At 45.2% G+C, this 22424-nt stretch overlaps 1 protein-coding gene across 1 annotated transcript in view; it reads left to right on the top strand.

Moving 5' to 3' along the window:
- LOC122814169 (kinesin-like protein KIF2C) overlaps positions 1 to 22424 on the top strand; it is a 341546-nt gene that overhangs the window by 228366 nt on the left and 90756 nt on the right. Inside the window, exon 3 of the mRNA XM_044086779.1 lies at positions 5756 to 5876. Within this exon, the coding sequence (XP_043942714.1) occupies positions 5756 to 5876 (121 nt within the window). The remainder of the gene's footprint in view (positions 1 to 5755; positions 5877 to 22424) is intronic.

Below are 22424 nucleotides of genomic sequence, written 5' to 3'. Positions count from 1 at the left end.
TCTACAAAATGTCAAACCATTTTCCTTGGCACTTTTTATTCATATAGTAACCTTCCAGTTGCCAAAGCAAAAAGGTTATGACATTACTCGTTCCCCAAACCGAATATACAGGTGGTGGTATTTGAGTTGAAAAGGCGTTTGTATAGTTTAGCATACTGTAATTGGTCAACTTGTTCCATTGTATTAACTTCTTACTTGACAGTTACCATGACTATACAAGACAACTTTGCATCCATTCTTAACAGTATCTGCCAAAGTAGATAAACAGCAGCATACATACTGACCAAACGTTTACCAAACTTCATGAGTTGTTAGTTTCTTGTAAAGGACTTGATACTACCACAGTAATGCAGCTCATCCTGTAACTCTCTACCTTCTAAATGCAACCTTGTACTGCTTGGAGAATCTACCCAAATGCTGTTTGCTGTTAGTGACCTTTTCTTGTAGAAAGAAGTACAAATGTCTAAGGAACTTGACACTGCAACAGATCACCGAGAAGAGGTCAGTGACAATAAAGCATTCTTCCCTCTGAGGGAACTCTGTATACTTACTGCTCTAACTTTATTAGAGACTATTTATTTTTGATGATATCTTTATAGTATTAGTTAAGCACTCAGTCACCAACATCCTCACAGTGCAGAGCCTGCTGTCACTGCATCAGACCATGACACTGCAGAGGTTCTGCCACAAGGGCCAACTCCAAAACATTTTCAATGAGAATTTTCTTTGTACAATGTAAGCAAATTTAACTTTAAGAATCTTACCGTCTTAACTTCATCTAGTGAAATACGTGCCTGCCTCTGCTAGAAATTAATTTTTACTACCCCCCCCCCCCCCAGCAGAGTTGTTCTTGCATTCTAAGGACCACTTACTCAGCTGCTCACTGTCCTTTCTCTTGGCCAATAGATAACACTTTATATGCCAGTTACTTGTTTCTGCATTTAGGAAATGAAAGAAAACCTGCACTTTGTACCTGTCTGCTAATTGCTATGTATCGTCTACAAACTGATTTCTCTCTCATAATTTGAGCTGAGAGTGGAAGTTCACTACACTTAGGGTAGGGGAGGGAAGCAAAGCTATCTCCATTTCCCACATACTCCCTCTTACTCGCTATTGTACTTCCTATGCACACATTACATTTGTGATTCCTATTCCGTAACCCTCCTGAACAAACGTCTACCATACAAACACTCCTGTTTTTGTACCCAGTTCCCAACTTCCATGTAATCATTTAGCACCATTCCCAAATACCTTTCTCACTCCCATACTGCGTTGCAGTATAAAAATTTATAGTCACACTCCTCCCTAACAGCACCTATCTATTCTACATTGCATCTTCCACTTTTTCCAAATAAACTTATTCCTTCCTATTTTCCATACATTCTCATATTCCAGCCTTTTAACTCCCCCCCCCCCCCCCCCGATCATTTCTTACATTCGAGAAAATACTAGGACAACCTAACTCTTCCTTCTTAGAGGGTAAATACGAAAAGAAGCATTTTCTATCAGCTTTCAGGCTCTACCACCACTAAAAATATCCTTCAACCAGCAACTTTTTCCTCCTTGATCCCTACTTCCCTACTTACCTGCCAGCTATAACATACAGATCCCTTTACTTACGCTACTACTCAGCTTATCACCTATTCTCCTGCTTGCAGGGTCCATCATTCATCGTACCATGAAGCTGTCTACACATCTCCAACTCTGTCCTAACCACATATTCATACTTCATCCTTATACTCTCTGCACATCATATCTAAGCACTTTAATGATGCCCATCACCTTTACACCAAATATAGACAAATATTTTCCATTTCAACTGAAAACAAAACAAAATTAAGTAGAAAATACTCTCCATAAAATAAGTATCAATAATTACCCAATATATTAACATCCTTTTAGGAGGAGACAGTGACCCTAATCTTGGTCCTACCTATCACAATGAACATCAAGGCAATTCTCTTCCACATACTACACTCTACAACAGTCAAACCCCTGTAATCTAACTTTTTCTGCCATAAATGTTAGAAGCATTAGAAATAAAATTGTTGAACTACATGACTGGATTACCCAACATAAGACTGAGATGACTGTAAAAATGGCTTAAACCCAGCATAAACACCTCTGAAATTACAAAAATTACACTTCCCAGCTATAACATCTTTGATGACTGTAATTTCTCAAACTACCACATTTCCCTTTACAACAAACCAATACCAAAATTCAGTTCAGCAGAGATTCTTATTTTCCTGAAATTAAACAACTGCAAACAAATACCAAAAAGAAAATGGGGAAGCAGCCTTCATCACTTAAACCAGAACAAAATCTAAGCAGTTCAGAAGGCCTTGAAGAACCACACACCAAAGACGCCCGAAAAGTTATAAATACAACTTTTATTTTCAAAATAAAAGTTGTATTTATATCTTTTCGGGTGTCTTTGCAGTGTAGTTCTTTGAAGCTTTCTGAACTGCTTACAATTATAAACAAATATATATTCATGTTCTTTACATCCCTCTGGCGTCAATACAACTATACTGGAAGATATCCTACATTGGATATCCGTAACATCTCCACAAGAAATAAGTTAATGTGCATGTCACTTTGCTGGATATAAACTCCTACATACAACATTAACTTGTTTGATTTCACACAAACTAATAAATAGCCCTACACATTGTAACAAGACTCCGGATTCCTACTATACTGGATCCTTGTTTAGGACCCTAACAAATACACCACCTCAAGTACAATGTCTGACTGTCTGATCATCTCCCAATCTATACAACCAGGCATTATAAAACACCCAACCTTTCCAAGATAAACACACAAATGTTTATTACTAATCATCTGTTAATTGGAACTTCCTAAAAATCGTCCCCATAGATGATGCTGTAAATGAATTCAGTACAATTTTCCTGAGTGTGTTAAACAGTCTTGCACCTCCTGGAAGGAAGGGACTAAAAAGAAATAATGCAGTTTAGCTATACAAATGGAGTAGAATGCTAGAGAAAAAAGCATGGAAAAAATGGCAAAAATGTAGAACACCACAATATCTTAAACTTGAATGGTTTATAATCGTACTAAAAAGTAAATTAGTGAAGACAAGAAGTATACTGTAATGACTTTCAGAATAATAGTAAACAAAACCCTAAAAAATTCTGGACAGCCATTAAAAAAAAAAATTGCATCCCAACCATAAACTCAACTCTAACCCTCTCGCAGTAACTCATCACTCAAAACTGCAATGCAATTCAGCCATTATTTCATAGATAGTATAACATCTCTAGCCAAGGATTCCCCAACATCTAATCCTGGTTAGCATCCATGCATCACAACATCCATGTGCACCTTCAAACCTGTGCTTACATCCTATATACAACTACTCTTAAATTCAAGCCATGCTCTACTTCAGCTGATGGACCTTGCTAGTGAATACCTTAAAATAGCTGATAGCATTGTCTACCCTGTCTCTGGTCCTTATGGGTCAGACCAGTAATCCCACGTTCCGTCTCTTTGGAAAAAGTCACACATTATCCCTCTGCACAAAGGAGGAAATTAACATTACTAACTTCAGACCTATATCAGTCTTATCCCCCCTCTCGAAAATACTTAAAATGTGTTTAAAAATAATTGCTAAACTATCCCTTGCAGGAAGAACTCCTATACCCCAGCTTCCGTCCTTCCTATAGGACTAGCACTGCACTTCTAGCCTATATAAATACTATCAATAAAGCTTGTGATAATGGCAAACAAATCTCCTTATTTCTAGACTTTTCTAGTCTTTTACACAGTTTGTCACAGCAAACATCTACTTCAAATGTTCTCACTAGTTCTATCTCAGCCCAACCTTCTATGATTCAAAAGCAAACTATCAAATGGCATTCCACCCTCTCTCCGTGTCTCCCAGCCACCATCTCTATCCTTGGTCCCCTCCTCTTTTACATTCTCACCAACACCTTCCCCACATCCACACAACAGGCCTCCTTAATACAGTACACATATGACTCCGCACTCATTTCCACATCTAGCAATGTGGCACACCTTCCAAAAATTACTCTGGAAGCTTTAACAGCAATAAACACAGCTTTGTAACTTGCAACTTATGTTCAACCCTAAAAAAAATTTTTTTCCCTGAAGTCTGTCTCCTATGAAAAAAACAGTTTAAAGTCCTCCCTCTTGATAATATAACCACTGACGTCACTTCTAACAAATTAGGGATGATAGTGGATGATTATCTTAAATTAAAACTGCATATACAAAACTGAATAAGAAAAACTTGTAAAAAATAGGTATGCTTTATAGAGCCAACATTTTTTTCACCAACCCAAATAAAACTACACTTGACATTCTCCTTCCCACACTTTGTGTGCTGCCATCCTTACTAACCTTTAGGCATAGCAAAAGTCAAAACTTAAACAGTGCTATGACAAAGTTGCTAAATTTGCAGCAAATACCCCTTTCAGAACCCACCACTCTATAGCACTAAAAAAACTATATTGGTTAAGAACTACCATATCAACTAACACACACACAGCTTCTTACCACCTATAAAATTATCCAGAATGCATCTGCTTGTCCATGACTAACATTCTACACAACTATGTTCCTAGTTCATTACAAGTCAATGACCACAAACGCCTGTCTGTACACAAACCTATGGGATCTGGTCAGCATTGTACTCATACCCTGTTGCTAAGGCCTGGAATTCCTAATTCTGTCAGGTCAGTACCCTTTCTCCCATTCTGCAAGACTTCCTAGCCATAAGCTGGCTCTGTTGCTCAACACCAAGGTAAGCTATATCCCTAAATATACCTTGCATATCCTTACTCTTCCTTTCTTCACCCACATCCTTTATTTCTATCAATTTTTCTCCCCTGGCCTTCTCTCTAAATATACCATAAGCCTGCTTTTCTCTCACTTCATATTGCAATTCCTGTTTGTGCTACATTAATTTACTTTTAATTTCTCTGTAAACTGGCTAAAACGTCTCAAATCATTGTCATATAACTTTTATCTAATCAATGTTTTCAATTATTTCTAATTTGATGTAATTATTTAAACTGTATTTGTGTGTTGTATTTTTAAAGACTAAAATTATTGGTGCGTTTCTCCCTGGGCCTCTGCTGAAAATGGTCTCCTACCCAGTCTGACTGTCCTAGTAATCGAATGTCAATAAATATATATTTGTTGAATAACTGCTCATTTATTATCCAAGTCTACTAGACAATTTTTGTATAGTGTTTCCTGGGTGTTTATTCCCTGCATTTTACAAATGTTGGTACACATTTGATTTTGCCTACCACAAGCACATCTCCCAGCAAGAAGTACAGGCTCAAAGAAAAAAGAACGGGAAGACCAGTGTGGGATTTAGGGAGTCACCTAACACCTACATCTGTGCCTCCCATGCTTTAAGGCCTCTACTGGCTTCTTTTGGGATGAATGGCCACGTCTGAGGGGGAGGGGGGGGAACGGAAGGTTGGTAAACTTTGATTACTCTTGGCGATATGGCAAGTATGTAGGCATAATTATACTATCTTTCAAAGAGTATCTTCTTTCAGTGCTGTAGGACCAAATATGCCATTGGTTTTTCATTTGATGATAAAGCCACTTGTTGAGTAATCTTCATTATGTGTGAACTGTGCACTGAAGGATGAGATAAAATACATGTTTACATCTTGGTATAGAGAGAACTGAGAATATTGATTGCTTAAACTTGTTTTTTTTTCAATGTGTTCTTTTTTTGTTTTTTATATAGAAAACAAAGTGGTCTGATCTGATGGCAATGAAGGACCAACTGGACTATGACATGGAGGGGTTTGTTAGCTATGCGGATAAACTCATAGAAGAACATTCAAAGTCTTTGTTAACACTAGGAGGTAGGTAACAGTAAGAAGTGTTTAATTTGAAGTGGAAATCCAAACTCTCTTGGACCTAGCACCTGAGTCTGCCAGTTCTTCACTCCTCCCACACCACTAACACTTGGATATCAATCTTTGCTTTCATTAGTAAAACATTCTCATGTTTTATGCTTAAAGTGGGGCTTAAATGTTTGGCAACCAAATAATTATCCAAGGTGCCCTTGCACTGTGTTTTGTACTGCCTAAGAGGGGCACATGGTCTAGTGAATTCAGCCTAGCTTCACACAAGTCCTAGAGAGAAATTTGACATACCTTGCTACTAGGGCAGTAGTGGTGGGAAATGTCCTTGCACAGGGAACAGCAAAACGGTTGTCTAAATATTTAGAAAAGTACCATCTGAATGCCAGAAAAATTAAAAGAACGCTTCAGTAGTCTGCTAGATGTAGGCCCTTTTCAGCAGTGGCCACTTAGTTCCTGTACACATTGAGTTTGCCCTCTATTAGTAAGGTATTGCGCTCCCACCTCTTTTCCACTTGACTGTTATTTAGTCTAGAAGAGGTATATCCTTGGTTCTCACCCTTGTGCTTCTTCCATTTTTGTGGCCAGTCAGCTCGAGTATGCTTGTTCTTGTTTTCATTCTAGGATGATGCCGCCTTTCGAGTTATCCAAGCTTATGATCAGTAATAACGCTTAGAGTGTTCTGCCTAGGCCTTCTTTAGACCCATCAGGCTATGATGGCCAAGGTAGAGGATGATTCACTGGGTGGCCTTACACCTAGCCTCAGTTCAGGGCTTCAACTTGAGATAGATGACTAAAGTCTGGTGGGACCTAAGTCTGGTGGGACCTGTTCAAATATGATGTAGCATTGCACCTTTTAGTAACTTTGTCTAATGCCAGCACAAGGATTATCATAGCTCTACTCTTTCAGCAGAACACACCCCATAAATGCCATATTTTTGCCCATTGCTTGATCTGTCCCACACACTGCACCAACTCTTCCAATTACTTATTTTGGGGAGCTGAAAGCTTTAGAGAGGAACTGGAGCTATGGCCAGAGCCCCTCTTGAATCAGGTCTGGTACCTAACCACGTAAGATGGCACACATTAGTACCCCCTGTGCAGTGAAGTAATGCTGATCTGGAAATGGGCCATGCAGAGGCATCAGCTTCACAGCCATTCACTTTCTGGGAGAGATGAATGTACTGGTGGACTCGGTCACTCCTTTGGTCCTTTCCCTGAGCTTAGAATTCAGCAATACTGTTTGGTCAGTCTTCAGCAGTGGAGCACATTGCAGTTGTCTGCTTGACCACCCAGGAGAATGTAGTCTTTCCCTGTTGATTTAGCAAGCAAAGGTGAGAGTTGATGGAAGCGTTTCTCTCTTGTGACAGAGAATCTTTGTAGTTCTCATGACGAGACTACAGTTCTTCAGAGAAGAAATTCTAGTGCCTATTGTTGCTGATTTGTGGTAGTAATGTTTGTTTTGGGGGGGGGGGGGTTGGTAGTAAGGAAGCTGGTTTTAGATCCGGTCCCTTGTTTTCCTACCTGACATTCAGACAGAAGTTTGAGGTGACTGAAGCAACTGCAAAGCCTTGCAAATTAACATTTTTCTATTTAAGTGGAATTTGTTCTTCATCTAGTTGGAGAGAATTCATATACAGCCTCAGTCCAGTAGCCAACCTGCAGGTTTTGTTCAGACGTCAGACACCTAGGTCTCTTGTTTCATGATGCATTCCTGTTAAGTATGTGGACAAGCAGCTCTGTAATGAGGTTCTGGGACTTGATTTTTGTGACCAACAGGCTTGCTTATCCATTGTTCAAGAATGCAGGTTTGTAGCCACTGAAGTTTCTCACTCCTTCTGCTCTTTCCAAGAGTAGAACTGGATATGAGTTTAGGAAGGAGTAGATGTCTGCTTTACTCCATGGAGTAGATGGACTTGAAGTTGTTAAGCAGAATCCTTGCAAATCGATTTTTAATTGCATTGTGTTTTACTTTCTGGAAGCTTCTGCTTGGTCTGCTACTCCAAACCTTTTGCTTCTGGCACTTCAGTGTTACATAATTTAGCCTCCTAAACTGGGCCCTTTTCTGGTTTTAGCCTATGTTGAGTTTTTTTTCTGCTTGGGATACATACCAGCAGCCTATCCTTGAGGATCAACCTCAGTATTTTATATAATGAATGTGTATAATCAACATTTCTATTGACCTGGGAAGCAGTCCTCATTTGGTACTCATTTTGTTCTCTATGCTTATTTACCCTTTTCATCCAGGAGGTGCTGTTGGAAGCCTTTCTAAGTAAGACAAGTATATTTCTGTATATATATCCTAGTGCCCTTTTCTTCCTTTTTTTATTACACCTTTATTGAATTCACTTGTGACACAAGCAACTTACATTTATACAAAAGTAATCAAACTGTATTAATGCATTATAGGTTCATAGGTTGGTACTGGTTATCTGCCCTAGGGCCTATACAAGCCTAGCCATAACAATTCTGTGGTTATTTCTTCCCACAGTATTTACTTCCATCTATTACTCCCTATATTTCACATGTATTGCTATATATCCTATAACCTAAACATTACATAACATTATTCAATTCTTGCCCCTTTTTTTAAACAATCACTTATGACATAAGCAATTGTACATTTATATAAATGAAAACAAGCCACACCAACCCAATCCTAGTTGCAAGCATTTTATATCTCAGCCCTAGTTGCAAGCATTTTGTCACAACCCATACTGATACATACCCAGTTGCATACGTTATACAGCACCTATAATCTACCCAGTCATTTTCAGTTAAACATTACATAGCTCATTTAAGTCCTGCCTTCTTTTAAACCTCATTCCTCCCCTGTATGTATTGTTCCCACAATTCCCATTTTTACCCATTTAGTTTGCTCCTACCCTTTTCTAAAGTTCTCAGTTCCAGTTATTTTGATCTCTGTTACTATATTCACTGCTTCTAATATAGTTAGTTTAGATTTTTGATTTCCATTTTCAAGTAATTGCTTTTTTGGCAGCTACCATAATTAGACACACACAGGCCTTACCATGTCTAGGCAATTCCAATTCTGTATCATGGCTTGGAAAAATTTCCCTTGTCACACCAATCTGCCCACCCAGCATCTCCAGCAGTGCATCTGGCAGGGAATCCTTGAAGTCCGCCAACTCACTGCACTTCCAGAAAATATTCCAAGTACCTCTTTCTTCCCTGTCACACCTCCAACATTTGCTGTCTGAGGAAAAATTTTTCTGGAATCAACTTGGAGTATAAAAATATCTATATAAACATTTCCAAGCAAAAATCCTAAATCTTCTAGATTTTGTTGCATATTTGGAAGGCATACATGTATCCTCCCATAGTTTCTTTGTGAACTGCTTATCTAGTCTCTTCTCGATCCTTTCTGACTTCTGATTGATTCTTGGTTATCTTGTAATATTGTATATGCTCTAATTATTCCTTTTGTGTAGTGGCAGCTTCTGTTCTAGATTCTATTAAAAACAAAGCCAGTGCTGGTCTTTCGTTTAGGACCCTACTCTTTCTTTCTCCTTGCCTATATTCAGATATCAATCCTTGATGGAAAAGGCAATTTCTAACCTGCAGTCCAAATTGCTGGCATTTTCCCATTCTGTCATATTTCCCTCTAGTTATTTGCTCCCAATACCTTAGTTCCTTTGCTAGTTTCCTCCAATAAATTCCAGCCCCCTCTTGTCTATATCCCTAATTGCAGTCATCCCTATCAGCAGAATCTCCTATCTCCATCCCCATGTTGGCTTAGTTCTTAGGATAATTTCTGCTAATTTATGGATGGTAATATTCTATGTGATTATTTTCCTTAAAGGCCTGCATGCAAAATCACAGTCTCCCCTTGTTTCTTGAGCTTTCCCATTTCATCCACATCTCTTTCCACTTTGAATTATACGTTTCTGCTTGTGCTTATGTATAGGAGCCTTAACTATGTAGCTCTGAAATACCCCTTCAAATCGGGTAATCCTAGTCTGCCCTGTTCTGCTGGAAGAATCATCTTATCCCACTTGACTCTTGCAGTCTTCCCCTTCCAGATGATGTCCTTCAGCTCTTAAATTGCTCTCCACATTTTCTCCTCTGATTGATAAAAAAAATATGCCTGACCTGTGTATAAGATTAATGAGACTAAAACATTTTTACTGCTTATATCTTACTATTCATATCCATACAACAAATCTTCCATTTTCTCAGTTTTTGTATCTTTTGTTTAGTCTCTTCCCACATATCCTTGGCTGCCACACCAGAATCATTTTTAATCCATACTCCTAAATACGTCATTTTATCATGTTCCCATAAATATGGATATTGCTGAACCAATTCATGTGTGGGTACATACTTTACCACTATTTCCTTTGTTTTAGCTTCATTAATTTTGTATCCCAAAAAGATTTGAAACTGTCTCAACTTGTTCACAACATTATGTCTTTGTTTATTTTTTTTTTCAGGTATAAAATTGCAAATAGAGCCAGCTTTTCTCGACTACCATACCAATTGTATCCTTGAATTTGAGTCCCTTATTTTCTTTACCAGTGAGTCTAAATACAATGCAAATAAAGGGAAAGAAGACACCCCTGCCTGGTTCCTCTGCTCAAGCAGAAATTCAGAGGACCCCACACACTTTTATTTTCACCTCCAATCCCTCGTATCTTCCTAATCAACCTTATTTTTTCAGGAAATGCAAATGCTTCCTTTGCCCTGCTCATAAAGTCCCAGCTTACTCTGTCAAATGCTTTCTTTACATCGACCCACCAACAATGATATTTTCTTACATTCTGCTTCCATCTGGATCAATGTTGTGTTAATGTCAAATGTTTGCCTTCCCTCCAGGAAACCTTGATCCAGATCTATGAAATTTGGCATTACCTTTGCCATTATAGACATGAACACTTTATAATCATGGTTTAGTATTGAAATGGGTCTGTATGAAGCTGGATCTTTACTCTCTTTAGGTATTACAGCTACCACTGCTTTCTTCCAGGATATTGGTACTTCTCTTAAAATATACTGTTAAACAAAACCTTCCAGATCTTTATCATTTTTCCTCTCCTAGCTTCCAGACTTCCACAGAAATACCATTTTAGGTGGAGTATAATTACATGCCAGTGTAATCTTCCTACATTGTCAGTAGCTCCTTAGTACAAATCTACCATTATTTTTTATCCTCTAACTATTGGAGCACCTCTTGCAATTAATAGGTACTCCTGTTTTACTTTGCCCCATGTATTCTGCTAAATAAACACCCTGAAAATCTCTCAAATTCACATGTTCAGTTCTTTCCAAGGGTATCTCCTTGTAACAGCTATTTGCACTCTGCATTTTAATATGAGTGCATTGACATTTTAAAGACATTGCAGAAAGCATCATTGTCTTAAATTATTCTCACCCTTTATGCATAACAGCTTTTTTGTTAAATATCTAGTTCCAGCTTTTGTGTTACATGCATTGGCAGGTTGATCTTTTATACAATTGATGTAGTGTGATCCTATCTCGCCTACATTCAATACTGATGGGCTCGGAGCCGAGAATCTGCTCTGACTCGACCGTTCTGACTAGCACGAAGTCTCTCATTGGCTGGGCCAACCCTATATCCCAGGATGCACCACACCCAGACGCCCAGATCTCGTTTGCCGCTCTTGAAAGTATCGACGTGGTCTCAACTTGGCTGTGGCTAAGTACCCTCTTTGTGAATTTTTCATATCTCTTAGCAGTTTTCTGTAGGAGAATTTATATTGAAAAGCTATTTTCATACCTACGTTGTGGTAATTGACGTTTGTGTGGGATTGTTTTGTTGTTGTGTGGTGATCCTTCTGTTTGGCGGGCTAGGCCCATTTTAGTTAGTGGGCCTTTGCACTATCTTGTGTCTCGGTGTTTAACTTAGAGCCCCCCCCCTAGTGTTTGACTTGTGTGGTGTATCATGTCTTCCAAAGATAAAGAACATAAGCCATCCGGTTTTAAAAAATGTGCAAGGTGTAGCTATAAGATGTCTTTGACAGACGGTCACGCGACTTGCGTACACTGCCTTGGCGCCAAACACTTGCAAGAATCTTGCAGTGTCTGTCATGCTTTCTCTTCGAGAGTCTTGCAGGAGAGAAAAAATAAACTTGTCCTGAAGGGTTTAATTAAACCCTCCTTTGAGGAAGCTGTTTCTTCTCCCTCTGAAAAGTCCAGGGCTAAGTCTAAAAAGAAGTCCCCGGCTCCGTCCTCTTCAGAACCGCCGGAGAAAAGATCCAGGTCGATGTCCCCTTCCTCGGCTCCACTGGTCTCAGAGCCGTTGGCTATGGGGTCTAAAGCGGTCTCCTTCCTCTGCTCCATTGGTCTCGGAGCCGCAGGATTCCAGGTCTACAGCAGGGTCCACTGGCTCGGTTCCTTTGGTTTCGGAGCTGCAGTTAATACCTTCCTTTTCGGAGCCAGCTTCTTTGGTTCCACAGCTTTCAGCGCCGAAGGAGGTCTCTGTGCTTCCAGAGCCTACTTCGGCTCCGATCATCTTGGAGCCGATTCGGAGCTCTTCTCCTAGTCGTGTCTCTGATCCGATGGGAAAGGTTTCTCGACTCCCTTCTGTCTCCTCCAGGTTATCTGATTCGGACGTAGATAGGGTGGTCCAGAGACTCTTACAGTCGCCAGTGTTATCTAAATTATTTTCGGCTCCAGCCCAGTTGGCTCCGGAGCCCACCATTGTATCTGTTCCATTTCTTCCTCCTCCGACATCCTTGGTGTTGGAGTCGGAGATTGCTGAGTAGAGTGAAGAACTTGGGTCGGTTCCGAGACCCCCCACCAGTCTTTCGGTTCTGGCCTTGGCTCCAACCTTCTCTATTCCTTCTGTAGGTTTCGGTACTCGGGGGTCCTCAGTCGGGCCAGAGGGTGATTACATCGGGACCACTGACTTCGGTTCCGAGTCTTCCCCTTGGTGCTTCGGCTAGGGGAACCCTGACTCCGGTCATAGCTTCGGAGACGGGCCCTTCCTCAGATTTGGGGGGACCCGCCTTCGAGGCTATGAGGAGCGCGCTGGCCAAGTCCTTGGTGACTTCACCCGAATCGGCTTCTCCCTCCCTGGACACTACGACTAGAGTTTCTGGCGACCATCTATCTCTGGACAGCGGGGCTCCAAGGCCTGAGGATACCTCCATGTGTGGTCCCCTGCTTTCTGAAGGCCCTTCAGAGTCCGTGCCTGAAGAGCCTCCCAGAAAAAAGCTGTGTAAGAGGAAGCACCTAGACTCCCCAGATGAGTCTGTCACCTCAGACACCGACCTCGATGATGCAGAAGGGTCCCCCAAGTCATCCTCTGATGATGTCTCATTCTCCGACATCCTGGAGATCTTGAGACAGCAGGGCGACTGGCCATCCAAAAACCCTTCTGAGGAGGAGTCTGTCTTCCTCAAGGCCTTCAGAGCCCAGCCTTCCGCCTCTTGGGTGTCTCCACCCTTCGATGAATTGTTGGATCTTATTTGTTGAAGGGTGTGGGAACACCCTGACTCTGTGGAGCCAGTTTCTAGCCGCCCCACTAAGTTCTTATCTGCGCCTCCTGGAAAATAATTTTTGACCAAGGGAGTACCCGTAGATGCTATGGTGGGTGGCGTCTGCCACTCAGCAGGACGTGGCAGAGGCTTCTACTTCCATCCATCCTCCTAATAAGGAGTCTAGGAGCATGGATAGGTATGGGAAGCATACCCTGTCTTCAGTGACCTTTACTTTGCGGTCGCTGAATTGTGTCATTTTATGCGGCTCCAAAGGGATCTCATTAAAGAGTTGGGAGATATCCTGGCGGGTAACGTGCCTGAGGCGTTGACCCAGCCTGTTAACGCCCAGCTGTCTACCCTTTCTTCCATTGTCAACTCGTCCATGAGGCTCGTATCTTATGCAGCCGAGGGGGCGGGTAGAGCAGCAAGTTCAGGCGTAGCCCTCAGGAGGCAAGCTTGGATGCGCTTGTGTCATTTTGCAGAGGCTTTCAAGTCTTCTTTCACGGACGCCCCTTTTGACGGGTCCTCCCTTTTTGGACCCAAAGTGAAAGACACCCTTACGAAATGTGAGCAGGAGGGTAAGACTTTGTCTGCCGTTGGGGCCCGTTTTTCTCTCCCCACTAGACCTTATCCCAAGGCTCAGAGGGGAGGAAAAATGTGGTTCAGAAAGTCTTCCCCCACCCATCAGAGTGAATCCCCCTCCAGAGGCAGAGGAGGGGGGAATTACTCCGGAAGAAGTCGCCCCAGAGGCGGCGGAGGCCCCCGCAATAAAGGAAACCGTGAATCCTTTCGTGGCTCCTCCTTCCAGCATCCCTGAGGGATTACCCGACTGAGTCTCCGGAGCCAGTCGGGCGTCGTTTTTTGGAGCACCTTCAGGCCTGGGAGTCCATCACTCAGGATCGATGGGTGCTTCGAATCATCGCCGGAGGTTATACCATTCCCTTCATCCATTCTCCTCCACCGTCAAAAAGAATTCCAGACGTTCCACCCAGTCAACGGGATCAAGCAGCACTAGAAATCTCAAAGCTGATAAGAAAAGGAGCCATCCAATCAGTCCCCGCAGACAAGATCGGATCAGGAACTTACTCAAGATTATTTTTGTTGCTGAAAAAAACAGGGGACTTGAGACCCATTCTGGATCTCAGCCGTTTAAACCGCTTTGTGAAAAACTCCAAGTTCCGAATGGTCACTTTACAATCCATTCTCCCCTTGCTGGAGCTGGAGAAAGGGAGTATGGATGTGCTCTATAGATCTCAAGGACGCCTATTATCACATCAAGATAAACAAGGCCTCCAGGCATCATTTACACTTCCGGCTGGGAGCCAGTCATTTTCAGTTCCGGGCCCTGCCCTTTGGTCTCACCACAGCCCCCAGGGTGTTTACCAAATGTTTGCCAGTGGTGATGGCTCACCTGAGACATCTAGGATTCCAGGTGTTTCCTTATCTAGACTGGCTCCTCACCGCCCCCACCAGGCATCTACTTCAAGCCATCAGAACCACCTTCAAATGGGGACGTCTGTTAGGAATTACCTTCAACTGGGCAAAATCTGTATTGCTGCCATCACAGCATGTTGCCTTTATCGGCACAGAGCTAGACTCTGTAGAGATGCGAGCATTCCTACCCTTAGACAGAATAAAGGTGTTACAGGCTCAAGTTATGGCCTTATTGCCCCGCAGAAAACCTCAAGCCAGAACAGTTCTGCAGTTGCTGGGAACAATGGCGGCTACCATCCTTCTAGTCCCTCTTGCCAGATTGCACATGCGACTACTTCAGTGGCTCCTTTCAGCCCAGTGATCATATCAGGATCTGCCCTTGTCCCATCCGATTTGCATTGCGGAGAGATGCAGACAAGATCTTCGTTGGTGGCTTCTACTCTCCAATCTGAATCAAGGAAGATTGTTCATCCCCCCCTTCGCCACAGTAACCACGGATGCCTCCCAGATGGGGGGTGGGGGGGACATTACCTGGGCAGGGACTGTTCAAGGTAAGTGGCAAGATCATGAGACTCACTTGCATATCAATGTTCTGGAGATGAGAGCAGTGCTTCTAGCATTGCAGGCACTCCACAGCTTTCTTCCCCAGGGAACTATTGCAATTCTTTCCGACAATATGTCGGTTGTCTGGTATCTGAACAAACAGGGGGGAACCAAGTCCTATCCCCTTTGCAGGAAAGCCATGAGAGTGTGAAACTGGGTTATCGCTTCCCAGCGCTTTCTAGTGGCAACGCACATTCCGGGGAAGTCCAGCGTGATTGCAGACAGGCTGAGCAGAGCCATTCTGATGCCTCACGAGTGGTCCCTGAACGATCGAGTGGCGGCTCAGATGTTCTCCAGGTGGGGTCTTCCCTGCTGCGACCTCTTTGCCAGTCCCCTCAATGCGAAGTGCAGAAATTATTTCACTCTAATCCATCCTCAAGGGGAGCCGCCCAGGGATGCTGTAGTCCACGAATGGCCCTCCGGTCTGCTCTACGCCTTCCCTCCGGTCCCTCTCTTGCCAAGAGTGATTCAGAAGGCAATCTACATGGGAAGCAGCATGATTTTGATAGCACCACTCTGGCCCCGTCAAGTTTGGTTCTTCCTTCGGAAATATGCGGTGGATGGGCCTTGGATCCTGGACCCAGCTCCACACCTATTGACTCATCAGTCGGGACAGCCTCATCCATCCCTCCGAACTCTCAGACTCGCTGCTTGGCTACTCCATTTCCTTCCTTAGTCAGACAGCATAACCTTACCCCAGAGGTACTACAGATTCTATCCTCCTCTCATAAGTAGTCTACTAGAAAGATTTACTCTAATAAATGGAAGAGGTTTGCTATTTGGGTTGAGCAGCGTGACCTTAATCCCCTCACAGCCCCCGTCAGCGGTGTTGGATTTCTTGGAGACACTTTTTAGACAGGGTTCCGCTGTCTCTACTATAAAGGTCCAATTTTCAGCGATCCCTAATTATCACGTAGCTCATGAGCCTTCCCTCATAGGTCATAAACTGTGTAAAGCTTTTCTAAAAGGAGCCTGGTTAATTCGCCCCCTGATTTCGCAACTCGTTCTGCCATGGGACTTAAATATGGTGCTCGGAGCTTTGACGTCTCCTCCCTTCGAACCTGCAGCCACTTGTGAATTAAAATTCTTATCATGGAAGACTGCATTTTTGGTAGCCATTACTTCAGCTAGAAGGGTATCGGAGCTTCAAGCCCTTTCTGTCAAACCTCCTTATTTGATTTTTCACGACGACAGAGTTATCTCTAAGACTAAATCCTTCCTTTCTCCCTAAGGTATCTTCTGCATTTTGTCTCCAACAGGCTATTGAGCTACCAGTCTTTTTTTCCACAATTCTCTAACAAAGCAGAATACATATTTCACCAGTTGGATGTACATAAACAAATGAGGTTTTATTTGAATAGGACACAACAGGAGAGAAAATCAGACCAGTTGTTTGTGTCCTTTTCGGACAACAGAATTGGCAGATCTGTAACCAAGGCGACTATCGCTAGGTGGATTAGGGATTGCATCTCATTCATTTATGCAGTGAAGGGTAGGAATCTTCCCTTTCCAGTGAAGGCGCATTCTACCAGGGCTATGGCAACTTCAGTGGCCTTTCACGCTAGGCTCTCCGTGGATGAGATTTGTGCAGCGGCTACTTGGACTTCTCCATATACCTGTATTTCTCATTATAAATTGGACATGACATCTAGAGGTCGTGCTTCCTTTGGTTCCACAGTGCTCAGGAGTGTTTTCCAGTGAGCCTCCCAGGATTTAGGTGCTAGGGACGCTGTCCAATCAGTATTGAATGTAGGCGAGATAGGATCACACTACATCTTAGTTATGTACTTACCATAACGATAGATGTATGTGATCCATCTCGCCTACATTCTTGCGTACCCGCCTTCCTTCCCCCTTCCTGTTGGATTTGGAGGAGACAAGTATTGTTTGATTCCCATGAGGATATTATTTTTTCTCTCCTCTTACACTTGTCTCTTGTGTGTTCTGTGGGTGCAAGAACATGTTGGGGGCAAACTAGATCTGGGGGTCTGGGTGTGGTGCATCCTGGGATATAGGGTTGGCCCAGCCAATGAGAGACTTCGTGCTAGTCAGAACGGCCGAGTCGGAGCCGATCAGTATTGAATGTAGGCGAGATGGATCACATACATCTATCGTTATGGTAAGTACATAACTAAGAGATCTGAAGTAGGCAGACTTCATTTGTCTGCAACCTGTGGGTTTCGGATCCGACCTCGGATCCGAGCCGGCATTTCAGAAGCTTAGGATCCGAGCTCCTAGCTCCTCCCTCTACCCATAATCCCCTGCCAAGCCCTAACTGACCTCAGATTTTGTTTGCCGCGTTTCAAGTTGCAACGGACTCCTCGAGCTCCTGGTTAAGATAAGAGTTTTTGACTGAAAAATTTTAAAAACTTTAAACTTTTAACATTTAGTTAATTAGAGTGTATGTGTTAGGCTTTCCTCTCTTTACCTTGTTAATTTTTTTTCACGGGTTTTGCGTAGTTTGTGTGTTTGTTCGTACTGTGTGTGTTAGGCCTGTTAGGGCTTAGGATGTCAGAAGCCCGTAAGGCAGTGTTTTCTAAATGTGCAGTGTGGCCACAAGCTGTCCCCAGCAGATGGCCACACTCGGTGCATTAAATGCTTGGGGGTTGAACACCTGTCATCTGGTTGTACCATATGTGCAGGGTTCAACCCCCCGAGCTTTAAGGGAGCGGAGGTTGAAGCTTGTTCTGGCGGGACTTCTCCCTCCAGATGCGGCTCCGGCCTCTGCCCCTACTAGCCAGCAGCCTTCCGTGGGTGCTGCGGTCTCCCCTCCCCCGGCAGGGACTCAACCTCCCACCAAAAAGCCGGAGGAGAGGGAGACTACAAGGGAGAAAGAGGAGAGACACAAGGAGAGGCACCACAAACAGAGAGCCGAGACCCCTGTGTCTTCTAGATCTCTTCCTCCTCTGCTCCACTCCCCTCTGTTCTCTTCTGGGCCCGAGGAGGAGGAGGCTAGCCCTTCAGTGAGGTCCCCGAGGCGGCTCTCTAGGTCCGCTTCGGTGGCCTCATCTAGATCCACCTTTTCAATGAGCGAAGCAGACATGGACCGGATGATGAGGCGTTTCATCCAGGCCCAGATGCAAATGGGAATGCTCTTAGCCCCCCCCCATCCGGGAGGGGCTTCGACCCCTTCCCCCCCCCCCCTTGGCTCCTTCTCCGACCCACACCCTGGGTTCGGAGCTGTCTGTGCCGGGCAGAGTTGGATCCAGGGGTGGGTCGGCGCACCTCGGATCCGACCCATCCCTTGAGTGCTTCGGGTACTTCGGACCCGACCTCTCGGAGCCGAGGGCCGAGCCTCGGATCTAAGGGAGCTGGTGTGTCTTCGACTCTGTCTGTCGGAGCGCACCGGTCTCTCGGATCCGACGGTTTTGGCTCCGACTCCGGTCCGTGCGTCAGATCCGAGTGGGGGTCGGCTCTCGGGGCTTAGAGAAGCTGGCTCCCCCTCGGCCTTCGACGTAGTGGAAAGGGCGCTGTTGAGGACTACCGGACCCCCGGTCCCTGCCACGGCTCCACCCCGCACTCCCTTGCAGCTGGGCCAGGTTCCCATCAGCCGGTCCCAGGGACAACCCGCCTCGATGTCCCAAGTAGTTCCCTTGGAACATCTAGCTGCTGAAGAGGACTCCTCGGACAGTCCCCCCAAGGAAGTGCCTCAGAAGCGTAAGTGCAAAAGGAGGCACATGGACTCCCCAGAGTCCATTACCGAAGACACAGACTTGGATGAAGGGGAGGGCTCCCCAAGATCACCCCCGGAAGACGTCTCCTTTGGAGACATTATGGTGATGTTAAGGATCGGGGGGTGGTCTGCCCCCAAGGCCTCCTCAGACGAGTCTGTGTTCTTGGAGGCATTCGAGGCGGGTCCATCTACCTCTTGGGTTTCCCCTCCTACCGATCCTCTGGTGGACCTTATATCCACCAGAGCATGGAAGGATCCGGACACCGTTGAGCCTATACCCAAACGTCCGGACCGTATCCTGAGCCCCCCGGCGGACCGCACTCACTGGAGCAAGGGCCCCCCGGTAGATGCCATGATGATGGCTGCAGCCACGAATAGGGAGTTAGCCCAGGAGAGTCCCTCTATGCATCCTCCCGGCAAAGAGTCCCGCTAGATGGATCGCATCGGGAAGCGAGTTTTTAGTTCAGCAACCTTCTCTTTGAGAGCGCTGAACTACATGGCACATGTCATCAGGATGCAGCGGGACCTGATTAAAGAGTACGCTGCATCCCCACCCAGAGTCCATGTCTGGTGAGGACAAACAAGTGTACTCCACCCGTATGGCCACTCTTAGAGCAGTTTCCAATACTTCTATGCGGCTACTTTCTCACTCTACCGAGGGAGCCGCTAGAGCTAGCGGAGCGGGCCTAGTCATGAGGCGTCAGGCCTGGCTCCGCCACTGTGATTTCGCAGAGCCCTTCAAAGCGACCTTCGTGAATGCCCCCTTTGATGGTTCTGCCTTGTTTGGCAAAACTGTTCGCGAAACGTTAGTCCAGAGCGAGGAGGACGGGAAGACGCTGTCTGCCGTCGGAGTCCGCTTCTCAGCTCCCCAGAGGTCCTTCTCGAAGAACCAAAAGGGACAGAAGAAGATATGGTTCCGGAAGTCGCAGCAGTCCCAACTTGCTCCGGATAACCAGTCCTTCCGTGGCAGAGGAGGACAGGGAGGTCGCCGTCCTAGAGGCAGAGGGGCTCCTAGGAACTTTGGGTCCAGAGAACCTTTCTCTGACAGACCCACGCAACAGCCCTGAAGGGTTGCCCGGCTGTCCGTCTCTGGAGGCAGTCGGGGGGGCGTTTTTCGAGGCACCTGACTTCTTGGGAGTCAATCACATCAGACCGTTGGGTGCTTCGTGTGATATCCAGAGGTTATGCCATTCCCCTGAGCAAAATCCCCAGATCCCGCAGCCTCCCGATGTACCACCCGACCAAGAGGCAGCAGCTGTCGAAATCGAGCAGCTGCTAGAAAAAAGAGCCATCCAGCGCGTCCCCCGAGATCAGACCGGATCAGGGTTTTACTCCAGGTTCTTCTTGGTGCCAAAGAAAACGGAGGACTTAAGACCGATCTTAGACCTTTCCCTGCTGAACCTGTCTGTAACCAAGCAAAAGTTCCGGATGGTCACCCTACAATCTATACTCCCCCTTTTGCGGAAGAACGATTGGATGTGCTCTATCGACCTCAAGGACGCGTACTACCACATTCGGATGGACAGACGGTCCAGGAGGTTCCTTCGCTTCCGGCTGGGAGCCAGCCACTACCAGTTCAGGGTCCTTCCCTTCGGTCTCACCTCTGCCCCCAAGGGTGTTCAAGGTACTAGCAGTAGTAGCAGCCCACCTGAGACTCAAGAGATTACAGGTCTTTCCGTACCTGGACGACTGGCTCCTGACTGCATCATCAAGGCATCTACTGTGCTCAGCCAGGGACTATTTCCTTCTTATAGCCCCAAGGCTGGGCATCACCATAAACTGGGAAAAATCTTTACTGCACCCCACACAACTTATAGATTTCATAGGAGGAAGGTTGGACACAAGATCAATGCGGGCCTTCCTCACCCCAGACAGGCTGTCCAACCTGAGGTGTCATATCACAGCAGTCCTGCAACCGTTTCCGACGGCGGCTTCGGTCCTGAGGGCCCTGGGTTCAATGGCAGCAGCTATTCCACTTCTTCATGCTCGCTTACACATGCGGGTTCTTCAATGGACCCTACAGGTCCAGTGGTCCCTGCTGTACTCCTCTCTCAACAGCCCGATAGCGGTCAGCAAGGACTCCCTGTTTTGGTGGCTCCAGTCTCCGGAGCCTCTAGCAGGGAGACCCTTTTGTGCAACATTCCCCCGAGCCACGGTGACTATGGACGCTTCTCGGGTGGGGGGGGGTATTCTGCGGGCAAGATTGTCCAAGGCACGTGGAACAGTTCAGAGACCTCGTTGCATATAAATGTCCTGGAGATGAGGGCGGTGCTCCTAGCGTTGCAAGCACTTCACAGCCTTCTTCCTACGGGGACTATTGCGATCCAGACAGACAACATGTCTGTAGTCTGGTACATCAACAAGCAGGGGGGAACCAGGTCCTATCCCCTTTGTCGAGAGACCATGAGAGTCTGGGAATGGGCAATTTCCACCAAACGCTTTCTTGTAGCAACGCACATTCCGGGAAAATCCAACATCCTTGCGGACAAGCTCAGTCGCACCATTCTTTCCCCGCATGAATGGTCTCTCAATCCTCTGGTAGCGAAGAAGATTTTTGCCGTCTGGGGGCAACCCTGTTGCGATCTTTTTGCTTCTCACTCAAACGCCAAATGCGACAGTTTCTTCGCTCTACTTCCCCCACCTGGGGAATCCCCGAGAGATGCTCTGGTGCATGCTTGGCCTCCCGGTCTCCTTTATGCCTATCTTCCACTACCTCTGATGCAGAGGCTCTTGCAGAAAGCCAACAGTTTGGGGAGCAGAATGATTCTCATTGCCCCATTCTGGCCTTGTCAGCCCTGGTTCCCTTATGTATGGTCTCACAAAGTGAATCCGCCCTGGATTCTGGATCCGATCCCGGATCTCATTTCCCATCCTCTAGGACTCCCAGTCCCGAATCTACACACCCTGAAATTGGCAGCCTGGCTGCTCCAGTTCCATCCTTGATTAGGACTCCCGGTATCTCGTCACCTGTCAAGGCCATTTTAGTGGCGGCTCATAAACCTTCCACTAGGAAGGTTTATCGGAGCAAATGGAAAAGGTTTTCTATTTGGGCGGTCCAGAAAAATGTTGATCCTTTTTCGGCACCTATGTCTGCGGTACTGGACTTCTTAACAGACCTCTTTCATCAAGGGGCTAGTTCTTCCACGGTAAAGGTACAAATGGCAGCGATTTCCCATTATCATGTGGGTCATGAGTCAGCTCCCCTCATGACTGCAAAACTTTGCAAGACTTTTCTTAAAGGAGTTTTTCTGTTGAGGCCACCGGTCAAAGAAGCTATACCACCTTGGGACCTATCCTTAGTTCTACAGGCCCTTACTGCTCCCCCCTTTGAGCCTGCAGCTTCTGCAGATCTAAAGTACCTTTCCTGGAAGACTG

Source organism: Protopterus annectens, chromosome 10.part0 (genome assembly GCF_019279795.1).
Source record: "Protopterus annectens isolate FY-2018-M chromosome 10.part0, PAN1.0, whole genome shotgun sequence".
In the NCBI taxonomy this organism is placed as follows: Eukaryota; Metazoa; Chordata; order Ceratodontiformes; family Protopteridae; genus Protopterus; species Protopterus annectens.
Note: the sequence above shows the minus strand (reverse complement) of the source record. Positions and strands in the feature narration are given on the sequence as shown.